The 21,766-nt window shown below is 28.9% G+C and overlaps 1 protein-coding gene and 1 long non-coding RNA gene across 3 annotated transcripts; both read left to right on the forward strand.

The window, feature by feature from the left end:
• The first annotated feature begins 926 nt into the window (after positions 1-926).
• Positions 927-5,713, forward strand: LOC136089452 (uncharacterized). Of its 2 annotated transcripts, none has more exons than XR_010643066.1 (3): positions 927-1,000; positions 5,083-5,158; positions 5,537-5,713. It is a non-coding gene; the product is annotated as an uncharacterized LOC136089452 (long non-coding RNA). The 2 variants fall into 2 exon arrangements; XR_010643065.1 differs by lacking the exon at positions 927-1,000 and adding an exon at positions 4,889-5,013.
• Positions 5,714-6,810: 1,097 nt separating this feature from the next.
• Positions 6,811-11,707, forward strand: LOC100203564 (translation elongation factor 2). The gene is made up of 11 exons (XM_065815451.1): positions 6,811-7,282; positions 7,500-7,520; positions 7,657-7,850; positions 7,934-8,118; positions 8,226-8,434; positions 8,502-8,741; positions 8,831-9,279; positions 9,932-10,262; positions 10,434-10,654; positions 10,728-11,212; positions 11,386-11,707. The coding sequence occupies exons 1-11, from the start codon at positions 7,280-7,282 to the stop codon at positions 11,577-11,579; spliced, it is 2,532 nt and encodes an 843-aa protein (XP_065671523.1). The 5' UTR covers positions 6,811-7,279; the 3' UTR covers positions 11,580-11,707.
• The last annotated feature ends 10,059 nt before the right edge of the window (positions 11,708-21,766 follow it).

Here is a 21,766-nt window from a genome sequence, read left to right on the forward strand (position 1 = left end):
TACAAGTTTGACTTTCTGTTAGACATCAGTGTATGAATGTTTGTAAAGTATTGAAATGTTTTTCCATTCTTAAAAATGTGTTATTGGAAAACAACCTACTTCAGAAACCGCAAAACATTTGGAATATGGATAAGACTGGGATGCAGTTTAATTATCCCCTGGAAAAATAGTTGCTAAAAAAGGAGTTAAGTATCGTCAATCAGGTAACTGGGAAGCAATCACAGTAATAGCATGTGTCAATGCAATGGGTAATTCTTTTTTTTATAGTTAAAGGAAAAACTGCTAGTACATGGAGTGTTTCAGACAGTGGTTGGACAAAGCAAGGCATTGCATTTCTATGGTTTAAAAAGTCATTTCTTTCCGGAAAATTTGGATTTTTGTAAATACATATGAATTTCTTTAATTTTACATTACAAAAAAGCACTCGCTCTATAACTAAAGTTTATTTTTTTGGTTTTTACAGAAATTTCATCGCCTTTGACCCAATTGTCCCAAATAGGGCAAACGAGCACTGAGGCTCTTACATATATTTTGGATTTTTATAAATTTGTATGAACTTGTTTACTCTGACAATATGAAAAAGCTCTTGTTCTTCAGCTAAAGTTAATTTTTATTATTTTTACAAAGCTTTACTCAGTGAAAAATAAAACCGTGTCCCACATGGGTTCCGCGTGGGTTCCGTGTGGGATTGATGGGATTTACGTGGGACGGATTTTCCCATGTGGTATCCGTATGGAAATTTGTCACCTTAAACCCTGTAGGTTTGTGGGTAATCCCACGTGGGTTACATGTAGGAACCATATGGTATGGTATTTACACATATGGGAAATCCCACGTGGGTTTCCTGTGGGATTTGCATGGGAATTAATTTGAAAGCTGGAAACTAAAAACAAAACTTTTAAAAAAAAACTTAAAAAATTTTTAAATCAACATTGCATTGCGTTACGTTTACATAGTGTGAAAATATCTTATATTAATATAGAGAATGACAAGCAAGTATGTAAGTACCACGAATAATGTATATCTTTCTTTATAGAAATAAGATTAAGATTTGTGCAAATAGACGTATTATTAGGATAATATAATAGTTGTTTGAATATAGATCTTGAGTAAATTATTTGCAAACAATTAACTGATGCAAGTTGAAATGTTGTCAAAAACCAATCTCGCATGCATGGGACACCGCAGTGTCCCACAAAGAAATGGAGGTTTGAAAGTCAAAGAAATTCCCAATTTTCTTTATTAAAAAAAGAAAAAAATAGGATGGAGATGGGTTTCTGTAACTTTTTTTATGCTCCAAAACTTTTAACTTTAGATATAATAAGGTCCTTAAGACTTAAGGGACTTACGAACTACATTGAGGAACAAAAACAGGGTATTTCCAGAAACTTTTCAATTTTTAATCTGGAGTACCACAGTGTAATTGGGAATAAAGTCTCTGGGTCCAGTATTCAAAGTAATATGATCTAAAGTAATATATAAATTAAATAAAATGCTTTAAAATGCATGCAGTTATACATATAACTGCTGATAGTTAACTATATGTATAACTAGTTATACATAAAATTTATTTTATAAACTTATTTTTTAAGGTTATGCTTGAACAAATTAGTACCAATTAATTTAAATTCAAGATTTAGTTAAAGTTCAAGTTCTTATTTATTCATTGTTTTTGTTAATTTTATATTTATTTGTTCAAATTTATCAGTTAGTACTATTTTTTATTACAGTAAGAATGTTTATCATTGTTGAACGTGATTTTATTAGTAACTTAATTTTATTTTCAACATATTTTGACAACACCCTTTATATTTTAAATGATGACAGTTTTATTTTTCTATTGATGTTAAATTTATTACGTTTCAATAACTCAGATTGAATCTTAACTGAATTATTGTAAGCTTTGTACGAGGTTTGTTGTATATCAAATGGTGTTGTAAATAAAGTAAAAATAATATATATATATATATATATATATATATATATATATATATATATATATATATATATATATATATATATATATATATATATAACATTAAAACAATAAAACTGATACAAAATTTCACTTTAAAACAAATACCATTAACATTGTGATGATAATAGCATTAGGAAACTAGTTTCTGTAAATATCCTGTTTGTGTTCCTCAATGTACTTTGTAAGTCCCTTAAGTTTTATGAACCTTATTATATATAAAGTTAAAAGTTTTGGAGCCTAAAAAAAGTTACAGAAACCTCCCTATCTCCCCCCTATTTTAATTTTTTTTTTTAATAAAGAAAATTTGACTTTTAAACCAGCATTTCTTTGTGGGACACTGCAGTGTCCTATGCATGCATGCTTGGTTTTCGACAACATTTGAACTTGCATCAGTCAATTGTTTGCAGATAGTATACTCAAGAACTATATTCAAATATCATATGAACATGTTAGAGAGTGTTCATATGATATTTGAATATCTCAAATTTAATAATATTGTTGTGATATGTTATATAAATAATACCATAATAGATTATGATATGAAAATAAGGCAGGATATGAAGGCAATGATCAAAGAATAAATTTACTTATAGAAATTTAGATGTTTGTTTATTAGTTTCAAAATATTGTATTATGTGTGACCATGGCCTTTAATAATAACAGGCCTTGACATCACGCAACAAAGTTGTTAAACTGAAGGCCTATTCCTAATACTGTGTTTATATTTTCATCTTTTAACATTAGACGAAAGTTTGTGTTTGCGCTTTTTTAATAAATCTTTAAAATTTAATTGGTTTATAAATTAGATAGCGCAACTTAAAGACGATAACATTGTAAGGTTCACGGCTTTACATTGTAAGGTAATAATATTGTCAAACTAACGATAAGCTTTTTTAATAATTAAAATGCCTTTAAAATGCTGTGTATCTCCTTGCAAGTCTTCAACTACAACAAAAATATCAATACTCAACTACAACAAAAATATTATTTTATAAATTCCCGAAGAATCTAGAGGAGAGAAAAAGATGTAGTGAAGCTATCCCAAGAACTGGTTTTATTGTTACAGACTATACAGCAGTATGTCAACTTCATTGGCCAAATGAAGCACCTTTTGAAAGCAAATATGGGAAGCAACAACCTTTAAACCCACCATCTGTTTTTAAAAATAATCCGCCTAGTTGTTTAGCCACACCAACAAGTAAAGTTAGAAAAACTGTAACTTCAAGCGGTTTTCGAAGCATTTTACCAGATGAGTTAAATGATTTTCTAAAAGAGGATGAACTTATATTTGACGATATTCAATCTTTGTTAAGTGATAATAACGATGTTATTGTTTTCCAGCTTAATAAAAAAAGTTTACACATACAATCAAAAATGTACAAACTTGGTGTTCCGTTATTTATTTTAGTAATTTTCAATGATTATTCATTTGTAGCTAACCATAATGGCACAACTTGTAATATTTCATCTTTAGCTGTAAACAAATTAAAGTTAATAAAAACAAAATCAGCTTTATTTAAAGCAGTTAGATTTTTAAAAAATAAAGAAAGTTTGCTTCAGTCAATTATTCTATTCGAACACCTTAATGCTATGAGAAAAGTTAATGTTGGTGAAGTTTTATATACTTCAGATATTATATGTAGAGCATATGAGTATTTTGCTATGCGACGAAGTTTATATGATTGTTTGTGTATTGACTACAAGTTGCCAAGTATAAGGACTTTAACACGATTGACTTCAAAAATAAGCTCAATGGAGGACCTAAGTTTCATAAATAGTATTTTTATGAATTTAAATCCATTGAAAAGAACTTCCATACTACTAATTGATGAGGTCTATGTCAAAGCTTCATTACTTTACCAAAGAGGTGCTTTGTTTGGTCAAGCAGTAAACTACCCTGAAAAGTTAGCTAAAACAATTTTATCATTTATGGTTAAATGTCTTTTTGGAGGTCCAGAATTTATATGTAGAGCTCAACCTGTTGCAAATCTTTCCCCTGAATTTTAGTTTCCTCAATGTCAACAAATTGTTGATACGATAAATAATATTGAAAATAGTAAGACACTGGTAATATACATGATCTTGAAAGCTCAGTTAATAAATCTACATTAGTGGCTATAGTTTACATAGCTGGCTATGTGCAAAAAAGCGAAATAAAAATTTATTATTATTCTACTAATTAATATTATAAATATGCAAGTTATCTGTATAGCCTAAACAGAGGCAGACTTGAAATTCCTTCTGATTCTGACTCTTGTTTAATGGTCAATATTTTGCTTTTTTTTAAGGTGCTACTGACCCTTTATGCAGAACATTTTGTGTTACTTAGTTTCAGTTCATTGCTGCTAAATATAAATTTAAAATCACAAAAAAACAATGCAGAGTATATTCTGATATTCTGCTAAAGAATTACTCACTAATTACCACTCGCAAAATACTAAAGCTATCATAATTTATGTGAAAATTAGTTTTGTAATTAATTATGCTATTTACTTGTTATGTTTTTTATTTTCTCATTAGCCTATATGTCTCTCAATATGTTTGGATTTGTAAATATTTACCCTGTTGAGATATATTGATAAAACTTTTTGCTTGAATCAACTTTTGTTGGTGTTTTTTATTGTTGGTGATTTTTATTGTTACCGTTTTTAGCAAAAAAAAATTAAAAATACAGTTATCTTTCTAATATATAGATATATACTTTGTTATTGATACTATTTAATATTACATAAATATTCTTAATGAAATTTGAAATACGAAAAATATGATTATCTTTTAACAATTTTTTGTTTTTCTTTTTATATTTCCGTCTTTACTAGAGATTATTATTAGAAAGCATAGACTGCCATTACACCCTACCTAATATAAAAATATATCAATATAATTAAAAGTGAAAGTTTAATCGGCCTTCATTTTTTACGGCATTTTGCGCGATGTCAAGGCCTGTTATTATAAAAGGCCGTGTGTGTGACGAAAAAGTAAAGATACTTTTGCATCTAGTGGCTGTTGCACCCAATGTCTACATCATTGAAAAAGTAGGTTTTTGCATTTTTGTTTTTGTTTTTTTGTTTAACTACTTATCCTAATTGATCACTTTTTTTCAGGATTCTCCTCATGGGTTCAAGCTCCTTACGCATAATATGTGTTCAATTACCCATAATACGTTAGTCATACGTTAGTGTAAGTAATAAATTAGGAAATAATTATTTGTGAAATGTTGTAGTCATTAATGACTTCAACCTGGCTAATAATTAAAATTGCTCGACTAATAAGGTTCCTTATTAAAATTGCTCTCTTTCTCTCTCTCTTTCTCTCTCTCTCTCTCTCTGTGTGTGTCTCTGTCTTTCTCTCTCTCTCTCTCTCTCTCTCTCTCTCTCTCTCTCTCTCTCTCTCTCTCTCTCTCTCTCTGTGTCTCTGTCTTTCTCTCTCTCTCTCTCTCTCTCTCTGTGTCTCTGTCTTTCTCTCTCTCTCTCTCTCTCTCTCTCTCTATATATATATATATATATATATAAATATATATATATTTATATATATTTGTATTTATATTTTTTTTTTTAGAAAATGTTTGAAGAAAGTTAGAAGATACTAAAAACCTTGGTATTATGCAAGCCGAAGTGATTTAATTCAATCGACAATAAACGGCGTGTAAATCGCAAAAGAAAAAATAATATTTTTAATATTCATTTTGGATGTATTGATTAATAGCATTTATTTAAAAATAAATTCATTTTGCAACACGTTTTTTAATTTTATAAAATTTCGTCATAATAGTTTAAGGTAAATCCCACATGGGTTATAGGTGGAAAACATCACATGTAAAAGATCAAAAATACATTTTGAATACCAAATGGGATAAAGTAGCAAATACCAGATTAAGTTAAGCCTCTCTGAAAGCTTCGATGATTAATTTTAAATTACTATTTAAGTAATTTTTAAATTAAAAGAATTTTAAAAATTATCATAGAAGCATTCGGACTTTCATTTGTCTAGTATTGACTACTTTTATACCATTTGGATTAAAATATGTGGCGTTTAAGATCTATAACATGTAGTATTTTCCACCTATATCCCATGTAGGATTTACCACATGAAACCCATGTGGGATTTACCATATGAAACCCACATGGGACAAAATAATAATCCCCATATGGGTTACATATGGTAAAAACCCACGCGTATCCCATATGCGCTTTTTCACTGGGTAATGCTTTTATTTAAATTTATGAAACAACTATTTTACTATGTATGCTATTAAAATATACAATAATTTTATGGAAAAATTCCATAAAATATTAAATAATATTTTTCTTTTCACCATTTTGTAAACACCCATGTATAAATGCTACCTGCAATTTTGATAGCAATCGGACTATGCAACATAGAGTTATCTTTGTACCATTGCAGGGTCCTTTTTTGCCTTTTTACCCCAATAAAAGAGCGTTTTTCTAAAAGACGCAAAGTCAAATTTTTACTGTTTTGAGAAAAACACAAAGGAATTTATTGTCTGGCGAAGATTTTTCTAATATCTATAATTTTGTAAATAAAGATGATAAACAAATTTTTTATTGATATTAGCATTGTTAGATTTGTACGTTTATCAACAAAAAATTCGAATATTAAAAAAAAAATTGAAAAAATGAACTTAGCGCCTTTTAGAAAAACGCTCTTCAATCATTAATTTCATATTAACTTTTTTAAATATTTTTAATTTATTTCATAGTTATTACAATACAAAAAAATTATTCAAATTTTGATAAACTTTCTATGGTACTTTTTAAAGATATCAGCTTGTTATTATATAACAAGCTGATATCTTTAATATTTAATACCAAAAGTACGCATATATTAAAGATGTTTGCAGAATGAGTTTGTTTTTTTAATTTGAATAACTGGTTTACAAGTTATGATAATTTATGTTGGGCCCAATAACGCCAACTAATAGTAGTAGTAAGTTAATGCGTTAAGTTAAAAGAAGTCAAGTTAGAAAGATAGCATAGAGAAAACGGACGGATATTGCATTAGATGTTGGGATATGCAATTTAAACAACCAATTACGTTTTATTTGGTTAATGACCAAAATATATAATTTCCTCCAGATTGTGGATAAGCTGTAAATTTAATGTCATCATCGGAAAACAGTATATCGAGTTTTTTATTTTTTGTAAGGCCGTCGACAATAAAAATTAGCTGACGTAAACTACAAGCGGCCGACTCTACTCTTTTCTAGGTGAAGGTTCAACAAGAACCTAATTGCGAAGTTCGTGAATCTCAAACTGATATTCCTACCATACAACATATAAAATGGTATGTAGTTTAACCATCATTTTTTAATCTTTAAAAATCTCACTTGTCTATTTACGATTTGTTTAAATTAATTAATAATTGTATTAGGAAACAAATAATAATATTATAAATAATTATGTGTTTATTTTAAAACTTGCATTGATTTGTTGCATGATTTTTTTTTAATTATGGATTTAACTAATTTGCTTTTTATCTAAATTATTTTTATGTTTTCTAGGTGAACTTCACAATAGACCAGGTATATTCGTTGGGTTTTTGTTTATCCTTTTTACTTAAATAATTTTTCTTTTTTAATATGCCATTTTTTGTATATGTTAATCTTTGAAAAAAAAAAAAATGATAAAACAAGTGTTAATCAACTTTTTCAAAATTAGATCCGTGAGATCATGGACAAAAAACACAATATCAGAAACATGTCTGTTATTGCACACGTTGACCATGGTAAATCCACACTAACAGATTCCTTGGTAACAAAAGCTGGTATTATTGCTCAAGCCAAAGCTGGTGAAATGAGATTTACAGATACTCGCAAAGATGAACAAGAAAGATGTATTACAATTAAATCAACGTGAGGAAAATATTAAATCCTTGACTAAAGTTTCTTATAATTCAGTTTTTGTCTTGTGTTTTACGACTTATAATTTTCTATAGAGCTGTGTCTATGTATTATGAATTGACTGATGCTGATATGGCTTTTTTGGTTGACAAAAATATTGATGGCAAAGCATTCTTAATTAACTTGATTGACTCACCTGGACATGTTGATTTTTCATCTGAAGTTACTGCAGCTCTTCGTGTAACAGATGGTGCTTTGGTTGTAGTAGATTGTATTAGCGGTACATCATTAATTATTCACTGAGTTGTGAAAATGTTTTATAATTTAACTTTTTTTTATGTTTACTTTAATTTGTTATTATCTAGCTTAAGTTTACTTTTATCATAGGTGTTTGTGTACAAACTGAAACTGTGTTGCGTCAGGCAATTGCTGAAAGAATTAAACCAGTTTTGTTTATGAACAAAATGGACCGCGCTTTACTTGAGTTGCAGTTAGAACAAGAAGATCTTTATCAAACATTTCAGAGAATTATTGAAAGTATTAATGTCATCATTGCTACTTATTCAACAGAAGATGGTCCAATGGGAAATATTATGGTAAGTGTTATTTGTTTTCCTGAGATAAATATATTAAATTTGAAACTAAAGTTCATTGTATATGTAGGTTGATCCTTGCATTGGAACTGTTGGTTTTGGATCTGGTCTTCATGGATGGGCATTCTCTTTGAAACAGTTTTCCGAAATATATGCCTCAAAATTTAAAATTCCTCCTATTAAACTAATGAAACGCTTGTGGGGAGATCAGTATTTTAATCCTGCAGCAAAAGATAAGAAATGGAATAAAACTGGTGGTGAAGGATATACTCGAGGTTTCAATATGTTTGTGTTGGATCCAATTTTCAAAGTAAAATTTTCAATTCATTTAGCTATTTTTTTAATAACATTTTTTAATACAAGCATATTTTTTTTAATTATAAAATATTTGTATGCTAGATGTTTGACTCTGTTATGAACTTTAAAAAAGATCAGTACGAAAAATTGATTGAGAAACTTGAAATTAAATTAACTCTTGAAGAAAGAGAGCTAGAGGGAAAACCACTAATTAAGCGAATTATGCAAAAATGGCTTCCAGCAGGTGACACTATGCTTCAATTAATTACTATACATTTGCCTTCACCAGTTGTTGCTCAAAAATACAGAGCAGAACTACTATATGAAGGTCCTCATGATGATGAAGCTTTCCTTGGAATCAAAAACTGTGATCCCAATGGTCCTTTAATGATGTATGTTTCTAAAATGGTACCGTCTTCAGACAAAGGTCGATTTTATGCTTTTGGTCGTGTTTTCTCAGGTAAATGTGCTACTGGACAAAAAGTCAGAATAATGGGACCTAATTATGTTCCTGGAAAAAAAGAAGATTTATATAATAAAACAATCCAAAGGTATTTATTATTTTTCCTTATGATGTTAATAGAACAATCCTTGTTTTTTTCTTAATTTCTTTAGAAAACACTCAGAAAGTTTTCTTTCTGTTTATAGACAGTTATAGAAAAGTTTATAGACAGCATAATCTTAGATAGTTAGAGTTGTTAAGTTTATTTCAACATGAAATTGGTTACTTATATAAAAAGAAAAGTTTAGGTTACATAAATCATGTCACTACTGTAAATTTAAAATTTCTGTGAGAATTTATTTTGCAAAAAAATATTAATTGCAATTTTTCATTTCTTGTTTTCAAATGTTTTATTAACTTAAAATCAATGATGCCTAGTCATAAAGCAGACTATTATTTTAAAAGTCATACTGTTTACTGCTTTACTCTTAATATTTAGCATTAAGGTGTTAGGAGAGATGTGGATTTCTGTACTAATCTTCTCTTAGTTAGGGGGTGTCGATCTTTTTAATTTTTTAATTTAAAATGGTGTTTTATTTAAAAATATGTAAATATTGAAATAGATTTTTATTGATTTATTAAATGCCTTTCTTTGATTTTAAGTTTTGAACACTCGTGTAATAACTTAAAACTTTTCAAAATCAAGTTTGTTTTATATTAAAATTAAAGTACTAGAAATAAATAGATTAATTGCACTTTAGAACAATTCTGATGATGGGTCGTTATACAGAGCCTATTGAAGATGTGCCAAGTGGTAACATCTGTGGGTTAGTCGGCGTTGATCAATACTTAGTTAAAACAGGTACTCTGACTACTTTTGAAGATGCTCACAATATGAAGCAAATGAAATTTTCTGTATCCCCAGTTGTTCGTGTTGCTGTTGAACCAAAAGATCCTCAACATTTACCTAAACTTGTTGAGGGTTTAAAACGATTGGCAAAGTCAGATCCTATGGTCTTGTGTATAACTGAGGAATCAGGTGAACATATTGTTGCTGGTGCTGGAGAGCTTCACCTTGAAATCTGCTTAAAGGTAGATATTTGTGAAATGCATTTTTAATATCAAAATTATTTAATTGTTTTTACCATCCTATTTAAAAAGATTTGTTAAATTAAATTTTGAAAGCGTTTTTAAACAAATATTTTAGCAATATAAAATTTTACATATCCTTAAAAATTAAATGTTCATTTTGATTTATTTCAGGATCTTGAGGAAGATCATGCTGGTATTCCATTAAAGAAATCTGATCCTGTTGTATCTTATCGTGAAACAGTTTCTGAGGTTTCAAGTATGACATGTTTGTCTAAGTCACCAAACAAGCATAACAGACTTTTTATGACAGCCATCAACATGCCTGATGGACTTGCAGAAGATATTGACAGCGGTGAAGTTGCTCCTCGTCAAGATTTTAAGATACGAGCAAGGTACAATTTAGTTTAGCTCAGAAAATTTCTATGTTATAGAAATGTTGTCAAAAGTTGTTGTTTTTAATCTTAGATACCTTGTTGAAAAATATGAATATGACGCTACAGAGGCAAGAAAAATATGGTGTTTTGGACCCGAGGGCACTGGACCCAATCTTATGATAGATGTTTCTAAAGGTGTCCAGTACTTAAATGAAATAAAAGATTCTGTTGTTGGAGGTTTCCAATGGGCCACAAAAGAAGGTGTCATGTGTGATGAAAATGTTCGCGGTGTTAGATTTAATTTACATGATGTTACGCTTCATGCTGATGCCATACATCGTGGTGCTGGACAAATTATGCCTACTACTCGTCGTTGTTTGTATGCCTGTATGTTAACTGCCAAACCACGACTTTTAGAGCCTATATACCTTGTAGAAATTCAATGTCCTCAAGATGCTACTGGTGGTATTTATTCGTGTTTAAATAAAAGAAGAGGTCATATATTTGAAGAAAATCAAGTTGTTGGAACTCCTATGGTGCAAGTCAAGGCATATTTACCTGTCAATGAGTCATTCGGTATGTATAAATATCAAAAATATTTTATTAGCATTTCAGAATTTAGTGTTATAAGAATGACAGTATTATGTATGCTTATGATTTCTGGTCTGTTGCAATTCAATGTTGTGTTAAAAAGTTTAGACTTTTTTGTTTAAATTAAATTAGTTATTTTCAAAAAAAAAATTTTTCAGGCTTTACTGCTGATTTAAGATCAAAGACTCAAGGTCAAGCTTTCCCTCAATGTGTTTTTGATCACTGGCAACTTCTAGCTGAAGATCCTTTAGATCCTGTTACTAAAGCAGCAGCCATTGTTGCTGAAACCCGAAAACGTAAAGGTCTATCTGAAGGTGTACCACCACTTGACAAATATTATGATAAATTATAAGGATATTTAACTGAGAATCTTACGAAGACAAATCTAATCATCTATATTCTCTTATGAATTCCTTATTTTTTTGAATTTTTGTAATTATATTTCGGGTAGGGTACAACATAAATGGTTTAGATATTTAAGCGGATTTGTTATTATGTTCTGTTTGTAGTATTGGCGCAACATTACCGAATAAACATGTCTTTGTAAGCGATAAGGAAAATCAAAGTTTAAACCTAAAGAGGCTTTAATATGTTGCCATGACTTTCAAAAAAAATGTCTGCGTCGCCTAAGTGAATGCTCAACTACCAATAATAGTCAAGTTGACAGCACTTATTGTAATTATAGAGACCTTTAATTTCTTTTAATAAAATAAGTATTTTGTCAAGGTGTAATGACGCGCTTAATATACTATTGATCGTTATATTTAAATCTTAAATTTGTAAATATCGCGCTACGCTATACTTTAATAAATTCAAATGGAGATAATTAACCTGTAATTGTCTACAAAAGTTTCTGTCTATTTTCGCAAAAAATTTATGACCTCCAAGAAGAATAAGCTTAAAGATAAATTTAAATGTCTTGAACAGATCATTTACATTAAATTATGATGTGTACCCATCACCTTCAAAATATTTAAATTACACAAACCGTCGTGATCAGACCGGCGTTGTCCAATGAAGTCATTTCATGTCGGATTATAGTAAACTTTACTTGAATTTTAAAAACATCTCAATGGTCTAAAGACATTCAAAAGCAAAATATAAAATGCTTTAAGGAGCTAAACATTAAAGTTACAAAATCAAATTGGGATATCTATATAAACTGATAGGGATTTCATTTTAAAGGGAGTGCTTTAAATAAATGGAACCAATTATTATGTTAAACGATAGAATGTTGAATCGTATCATGATAATTCGATGATGAATAAGTTTAATCGGGAATAAGGCAATTTAATTTATTAAGATCAAATATTCAACATTTCAAATCAAAAGATGAAAAAAATTACATTTTATACCTAACCATGTACCCTCACTCATAGGTGGTAACTGCGCAGCATCTTGATGGTACTTTATGAGATAAACATCTTAATGAGAAATATAAAACAACTTAGTTAAGGTCGAGATATTATTGGGGTTTTTTTTTTATCCACATGTGTTGATTAGAAAACACCTAATACCTCGAAAAGTAACCTGATTCGGCAACGACCCAGTATCGCCCAACATTGATAATGCACATAGAACTTTGTCATCCGCAACCATAAATGATTTCAATCATGTTAGTTTAGATTTTCCATAGAAGCGGCTGGTCTGGTCACATCCTGTTAATGCATGAAAACCCAGTAAAGCTTTTGACGTGTGGAACCAAGTGCCTCATAACAATTCCTGATACTGATGTCGCGTTCTTCTGATCCTTTTCCAGTTCGTAAATATGTTGTAAGAAGTAGATATTTACCGTAAAATATTAGCAACAAAAATACGTCTGTTTCTTGGTAGAAAAGCATAGCATTCTGAAGTAGATTACATCTTGCAATATTAATAGCATGAAGCACAAGAAGAGTGTCCGCCTCTTCGTGATCATGGCTCAGCGATTTAATATCATATTTGGAGATATTTGTAACTGATTTTATTTCATACTTAATTGAAAAATATATTCTTTGATCTTAAAGTGCATTATAAGTATGGTTTGATACATTTTTTAGGTGAAATGAACATCATAGTTTAATAATAAAATCTGTTCTGATTGTTTATTGGCATTTTTTATTAATTATAAGCTCTTTCTCGGTAGGAGTTCTAGTATTTTTTTGTGAAAATTGATAAAAAAAAAATTGTATTTTAACAGCTATATATAGTTAATATACGTCAGAACCAATTAGAGCTAGGATCTATAGTGGGTTTAAGGATGAAGTTTTAAAAGATTTTGACTAAGTTCATGTTAACACCGATAAGCGAGTGTGATCTAAAGACTCAAAAATGGTGTTATTTAGATTTATTATTAGGGGTAGAAAAAGGGTTTTTAAAATTACGAACAAAAAAGAAAATTTTCTTTAAACATTAAAAAAAACCTGAAACAAAAAAAATTATAACATCTAAGGCTCTTGTTTGGACATAATACGCTGATAAAACCGTGCTTATTACAAATAAAAGAATTCGAATAATTTTTAAACCGCCTTAACTAAATTTTTTTGCAAAATATTCGACATGCATAAACATACTTAAATTTGGAGTTTGCACAAAGCTTGAAAGTGCTATTACTGAAGCGTCGAGAAATTGTATCTACGCCTTTAATTTGAGTCATAAATCGGTTTATATATCCTTGTATGTTATTTCTTTTAATGCATTGCTGCACGTTTTGATCATTTTGGACCTTTTCAACCTCTTGTTTATACAACCTTATAGTCTTTGTGCTGTTCTTAAAAAAATTATAGTGGAATTTCATAAATTTAAGTAAAACTACTTTAAATGTTTCTTGACTCCAAAATTATACTTTATACAGTATCCATCTACGTAACCATCTGACAAAAGTAAACTTAATTTAAATTTTAGTAAAACGATTAAATGATCGATTAACGTTCGAAATATACTGTTTTTTTAAACTTAATGAAAATGAAATACCTCAATTACAATCCCAGGATAGTAAAAATTTTTGGAAATTGGTCTTCCAGAAAAATTTAGGTATTTTATCAAGGTTTTTAAAAGTAAAAACTTTGGATTTTTTCTGTAGACAATCACATAAATAAATAAATATTTTTTATAATTAATGATATCTTCTTCAGCAAATTTAATGTCGTAAAACGTCAGTTGAATTATCTGATGCTAATCTTTTTAGTTCAACTAAAGTTAAATTTTTACAAACATGACAAATCGTATTATTAAGTGTTATTAAAATCTGTTGCAGTTATTTGTCGGTAAAATCACTCAAATCATTGTAATATCCTTTGCTGCGTTTTAATATATTACTTTTTATTCGTGAACTTCCAAAATAAGTCTTGAACCATTTTTATCTACAGCGGTAATATGATAGAGTCCTGCTAAAAACTTATGCTTAGATATTTTAATCGCATTAAGTATTTATCACATAAAAACTGCTATCCGATAATAGAAAGTGATTCTCGCATCTGCAAACTTCATTATAAAATGTAATTATATTTCCGCAGTCAAAACTGGACAAGATTTTTCATCATTATACTATTTGAAAAACTGCACAAGATATTTTTACCATATACCATTTGAGACAAATTTAATTTTTGTAACTCATTATGCAACATCTTCACGGTGATCTGTTTTTTGATATTTAACAGTAGTTAGTGAAGTGGATTATCAACTTTTTGCAGTTTTTATTCTGTTCTGCTTACTAAAAAAGAATAACTCATTACAATTTTATTTTTTTTAAATGGTTTTTTGTTTTATGTTTTTTAACCAGTTGGAAAAAAAATCTCAATATCATATTTTGACTCCAAGTTATCTAAGCATCTAAGTTATGTATAGGCAATTCCACATCAAATCACCCAGTCCATTGAACCATGTGTCTTACTTTTGTGTTATATTTTGACACATTCCTAATTATAAAAAAATATTGCATGCAAAATTTCAGCTAAAAAGGTTTAGCGGTTGACTGCAATTTTAATACTGACCTGGTTTCCCAAAATGACCCGGGTTCATAACATTCTGAAATAACATTTGCCTTAAAATAATAAGAAATAAAAATGGCAAAAACATTATATATGAAAATAAACATATATAATGTTTTTTTGATGCTGAATTCAATAAATGTACTTAAAATGCTAAAATATTAAAGGAACATGCTTAAAAATTAATAAAACAACTAGTTTCTATAAAACAACTTTGGGGTCCAATATCTCAAAACACCCCCATCAAAATTTTTTTTTTTGCTGTAAATATTTTCAGCTGTTTATAATCTTACTAGACACAAAAAATCTAACTGGAAAAACGACTGAAACATACGGAACTTTAATTTCAAAGATGTATTACTTTTTCACGAAATTCCCAAAAAATATTTGTAAATAAAATAAAGTTAATCGTAATTTAAAAAGTTACTTAAATATACAAAATTTGTAAAGGTATCAAAGATGAAAATTATTTTGACTGTGTTTGTAATAGTTTACAATATTGCTCCCATTTTACTTGTACTTCCTCTAATTCAACATTTTCAAACACATAGTTTCTACCAGAACTAGAGCAAGCTTATGGAACAGATAGTTTTTTTAATATGTTGGTGTTTGGAATAAAACAGTAGTCGTCTCTTTCAGGCCAGTTAAAACAGATTGATGGACCATTTGGATGAAGAAACTTAACTTTAGCATCAACTTCTTCTAAGTTGGTTTTAGTTACAATGCCGATCCACCACTTATCATTACAGACTACAGCGACATAACAACCTAAAGTGACCGTATCAAGTTGAGATATGATTTGTTTCTTTTTAAGATTGTGGATTATTGTATAATTAGTGTCTGTACTACATGTCTTTGCCCCAACCTTGTTATCTCCAAGATGTATAAATTGATGAAAGCTACGAGTACCAGGTAGAGTTGTTACACCAGTGTACCTTCCTTTTTGCTCTTCACGTTGCAATTGTAAGTCCAATCCCTTTATGTAAATGAACTTTGACTTTATCAATACAAAATTCATACATAGCTTCTGATGTGAGAATTTGGTTTCTGTACGGTCATTTTAAACTTTCTTGTGCTGTTAATCTTTTGACAGTACCACCAATCCCATCGCATGGTGACTTTCCGAGGGACGTGGCAAAAAAGTTCCATTCAATTTTAAGGCAAAATTCGCTCTCTAGTTGGCATAGATTGTAAAAGCTTTTACAATTTTTGTACTGTCCTGCGCAACAATCAGTGAATAAATGTAATTTGGACAGATTGGAAAATTTTATTTTTAATATCGGTATGATTAGTTGGAATATTTTGTACACATAAGTTACATCATGTATAATGTCATCTGATATAAAACAGTAAGAAATATGTTTCAGTTCACCTTTATCATCTTTATAGTATATGACTAATGGATGTAAAGAACATTGTTGGGTGTTCCAATGATAGCTCTGTATTTCATCTTGGACAACAAAAGCATAATTTTCAGCAAAGTCGCCAATAATGATAATGTTTGATTGATCCATATATTGTTTCAGTTGGTTAAGGTACTGTGATTGAGAGTGAGCAATAAAAGAATGAGCTTGTAGCTTTTCAAAACAAGATGCTAATAGTTCAACAAACGTTGGAACATCAGCTGTTAAACTTAATAGTGTTGCACAGTCAGTAGTTTGCCATTGCTTGTAGTGTATCTCAAATTCATCTTCGTATTCTCCAAAAATCTCATACAAATATTTGGTGAGGGGTTCTTTACCAGGACAATCATCACACTGTGCAAGCATGCATTCTTTGTTTTCTACTGAGCAAACGGTTTTTGAAAGTAAGTCCTTATACTTTAGTCCAATATTTAAAGCATCTACTAGCAATATGGCATTTTGGTGATAAGAACAAACACAAACAGAATGTGTACCACTTGCACCTGGCAAAATGCACCACTTTGGTCTAAGTGAAGCAAATTTTGAGTAACTTATTTGTATTTCTGGATCGTTTTCTTTGTTTATTAACACAAAAGCAGTTTTTTTTGTTTATGGACGTTCTTTTGAATGCTAACATAATCTTTTTTTCCAGGCATAGTTCTACATAAATCACTTGAATCATAAAAAAGTTTAACAGAATCTTCTATTTCTTTTTGTAAGACTTTCCCTTTATACAAAGGTGAGCCAACAATCCTTTTTTATTAAAAAGTTGTCTAGCCTTTTTTGCTTGGCATTCTGTAACTGCAAAGTTTTTTTGTACTTCTAATATTGACCAACTAGGGGGTGCCAGTGTTAGAAGTTGAACAATAGTCCTTTTGTCAGAACATAGAATTTTTTCTTTATCAAGCTCAAAATTTCATTAAAGTTTTCAGCCTTCTTTTTAATGGCATTTGGTTCATAACACAGTTTTGAGGGAACATTGAATTGACTTTCAGTTTTTCTAGTAAAGTTACTTACCATTTCGTTGATGCGCGCAACTTTTCGCTTTCCTTCTGAGAGCATATGTTTTGATGACTTTGAATGAGATTTTAGAGGAGATATATTAAAATTTTCAAGTTCTTCATTGATCTCCTGTCTTTTTGATTTGAATGATGATATTAGAAAATCTTCATCTTGTTCACCCTGACTTTGCTTCTCTTCTTTAAGATCTGCTTTTTTGGCAATCTTTTGCTTACAGGGTTTGCAAAGTTTCTTCCCAGGAGCAATATTTAAGCTACTTCTCATCATGTCTTGTGACTCATTTATCGTAACTACTCTAAGATCTTCTAAAAGTAATTAAATTGTATATATAATTGCATATGGCTTTATGTGTTTTGTATATAGTATAATTGTATGTAAAGTTGTATATAGCTTATCTGCACAATTGTTCAAAACATTGTTTTTGTTTTGGAAAACATAAATTAAAAAAATATATATATTAAAATACTTAAATTCCACTTTTACTTACTGAATGGATCACAGCATGCTTTCTGCCATATAGGATACATTTTCAAATAATTTGTAGCATGTTTTTTACATAATGTTGTTAAGTTTGATAGTTCAATGTTACAGCGTAATGATATAGCAATTTTTTCTTCGTTGCTTAAAGTTCCAATAACATTTTGTTGGCCTTTGCATGCATCTGATGTCATTAACCCAATAGAACACATCTTATAATAAATTACTTTGTATAAATGTATTTCCTAAAAAAGAGAATTCTTTTTTCCTACTTAATTTTTAGTAAAAAAAAAAATTTAATATAGAAATAATTCAAACCTTTTCAGAATCCCACTGTTGTATAATTTTTTACACTGATAGATATTGTTAATTTTCTTCATAGATATATTTATATATATATATACAATTTATATATATATCAAATTGTTAATTTGTTAAAATTTAAATAAAATTTACGAATGTTGTTTTTAAACTGAACTTTTTATAAACTAGTTATTATAAACTTTTACAAAAGTTGTCAAAATTTTAAAAACAAATGCACATCCATATCACACTAATTCAGTTTTTATATAAAACAAAACAGGATGTTTTTTTCAGTTGTTAAGTTCAAATAACTAAGTTATCATATAATTAAGACTTCTTTAAATATAACAATATTGTTTTTTTTTTAAGGAGTCTTTTAACTAAATATAATATTTTACAGAATTCTATTTGAAAGTTTTTAAAAATAGCTTATTGAAAATTTGATACATCTTTGAAATTAAAGTTCCGTATGTTTCAGTCGTTTTTCCAGTTAGATTTTTTGTGCCTAGTAAGATTATAAACAGCTGAAAATACTAACAGCAAAAAAAAAATTTAATGGGGGTGTTTTGAGATATTGGGCCTCAAAGTTGTTTTATAGAAACTAGTTGTTTTATTAATTTTTAAGCATGTTTCTTTTATATTTTAGCATTTTAAGTACATTTATTGAATTCAGCATCAAAAAAACATTATATATGTTTATTTTCATGGTTTTGCCATTTTTATTTCTTATAATTTTAAGAAAAATGTTTTTTCAGAGTGTTATGAAAACCGGGTCATTTTAGGAAACCAGGTCAGTATTAAAATTGCAGTATCTTGTCAACCTCTCAACATTTTTAGCTAAAATTTTATATGTTAACTTTTCTTTTTAAGATGCAACAGCCAAAGAGGCTTTTAAAAAATTTGAAGACCCATGGTTCAAAATTTTCTAAATTTTGGGTGATTTGATGCGGAATTACCCGTATTCTTTCGGATGTTCCTGTATTCACGGTCGTTTAAGAGCGGCAAATTATTGCACGCAAGCGCATTAAAACTTTCAAAAGTTTAGATTTTAAAGATGGCTACGGTCTTAAGTTACGAAAATATTTGTTTAATAACCACTATATATTTATAATTTTAGGTATTATTAAATTCTAAATCTTATTCTTTGAATAAAATTATTTGGCACTACTGCAGTTTCTCCCCTCCTTTTTTTTATTGCTGATTATGATAGAGAATTTTATGCTGATTAAGAATCGTATAAAAACTTAGGTCTGAAAATCAACAGAGAGTGCTCTAATATGCTGTTGAAGTTTAAAAAATTACACTAAAAAACGCGAATATTCGCCATTTTTTTCATACCCGGTTATAATTAAATTTAAAAAAGCCTGGTTCTATCAACAATGTAAAGCAAAACTGTTAAAAAATGCTGAGCGCATCATTTTCTGATTTATCTCTGGCCCAAACCCTAACCCTGTCCCAAATTATGTTCGTTTAATCGCGCCAATCCCTATTTTTCAGTCGATGCATGTAATTGCGTCAATCCATATATTTGTCAGTCGGTTTATATACATTTAAAAAGCAAAATCTTATATTATTTTTAAAAAATATATGAAACATATTAATAAAAACATTTAGTTTATTTTAAATATAATTTAATTTTGACGACAACAAAAATCGGGTTGCGTAATTAAAAAAAAAATTTTCTGAGCGATTGCTTTCAATATTTAAACTTTGATGTAAAACGTTTTTAAAAAATGGCGAATATTAGCGTTTTTTAGTCTAATTTTTTAAACTTTGACAGCGAATTAGAGCACTTTCTGTTAATTTTCAGATCTATGTTTTAATACAATTCTTAATCAGCAGAAAATTTTCTATCATAATCTGTAATAAAAAAAATTAAAAAAAAAAAAAAAAAGGATGGGGGGGGGGGGGGTGGGGAATTGCAGTAGCGCTCTTTTACAATTATACTTTATTGAAACATAAACACTTTGATTTTTATAGAAAAAATAATTTCTGGGACATAGCAAAATACTTTATTTAAAGCAAATTGAAGTTTTTCTTATAATAAAGTTATAAAAATATAAAAAGTTTATTTTTGGAAAACAATTGAATTATCAGGTAAAACAGCTAAGGTCAGTTCAAACGATTAACAAAAAACTCTCAAAACTATATTCAAATTATATTATTACTAAGTATGTTTTAATGTTTATATATTTTTTTTATATTGAGACTTTTTCTCTTTGCAACAAAAGGCTACATAAAATAATTTACCTACATCCAGTATAAAAAAAACAAACTTTGAAGTTGACAATGTTAAAAAAAATATAAATAAGTATTTGCTAGTGTAGAGCTATCATACGTCTAGGTAAACCAGAGTATGTTCCGGTTTAAAGATCTGTGTCCCAATATCCCTGTTAAAGGGTAGATTGTCCCGGTCGATTTGAAACTATTAGTCATATTAAAAAATTAACCCCGGTAATACATGCACTGGAAACGCTTTTTGCATTTTTTGTTTGCATGTGTTTATGTATTTTTTCTAACTTCTCATGAATTTAATTTTGATTTCAGTTATTTAAATAACGCAAAAGCGCAAAACTTGTTTTCAATACCGTCAGAAGATGTTACCTACACCAGGACCATTCTCTCTCCTCGCCCCACCCCCTTCTCACAATCAAACAAAAAGTTTAAAAAAACTTATCAACATTTTTAGCTTTATTATTTTATTATCATCGGTAGTATAGCTATATCGGTATCGGTATTATAGCTTTTATTATATTCGTTATTATAAAGGCATTATAAGTATTATAAAACAATTACATTCAGGCCGGTATTCAGACGGTACATTCAGTCTTTACATGTGTCCATCCTAGGCAGCCCCTGCGGGGCCATGGCATTTTGAGAGGCAAGCCGGTGACGCGAAATAGATTAACTCCCCAAAAAGTTAACTCCCGGTTAAAACATTTTAACTCCCCGGTTAATCTATTTCGAAATAAATTAACCCCGGGAGTTAAATTATTTTAAAATATAGCGAAATGGATTAACCGGGGGCTTAAGTATTTCTAACCCCCACTGAAATAAATTAACCCCCTATAATACGCGTTTTAAATAATTTAACTTATAATTATATCTACAAAATTGTGTAAGTATTTTATTTTAAAATTTTTTTAAAATATATCTAGTATTATATATATTAAAATATATCATATATAAATATTTAGTGAGCGTTGAATAAAACTACTTTATAACTGTTTATTTTTGACAAGCCTTTATATTATATATAAAAAGGAGATCAAAACAATAGTATTAGTACAATAATAGTATTAGTAGAAGTTCGTGCAATACTATAACTATTGTTTTGATCTACTATTACTATTGTTGATACTAATACT

The sequence above is a fragment of the Hydra vulgaris genome, chromosome 13 (assembly GCF_038396675.1).
Source record: "Hydra vulgaris chromosome 13, alternate assembly HydraT2T_AEP".
Classification (NCBI taxonomy): Eukaryota; Metazoa; Cnidaria; class Hydrozoa; order Anthoathecata; family Hydridae; genus Hydra; species Hydra vulgaris.

Coding starts and splice junctions, on each gene's coding strand:
- LOC100203564 (XM_065815451.1), top strand. Junction 8,435..8,501: donor GTCCAATGGGAAATATTATG/GTAAGTGTTATT, acceptor TTGTATATGTAG/GTTGATCCTTGCATTGGAAC. Junction 10,263..10,433: donor ACCTTGAAATCTGCTTAAAG/GTAGATATTTGT, acceptor GATTTATTTCAG/GATCTTGAGGAAGATCATGC.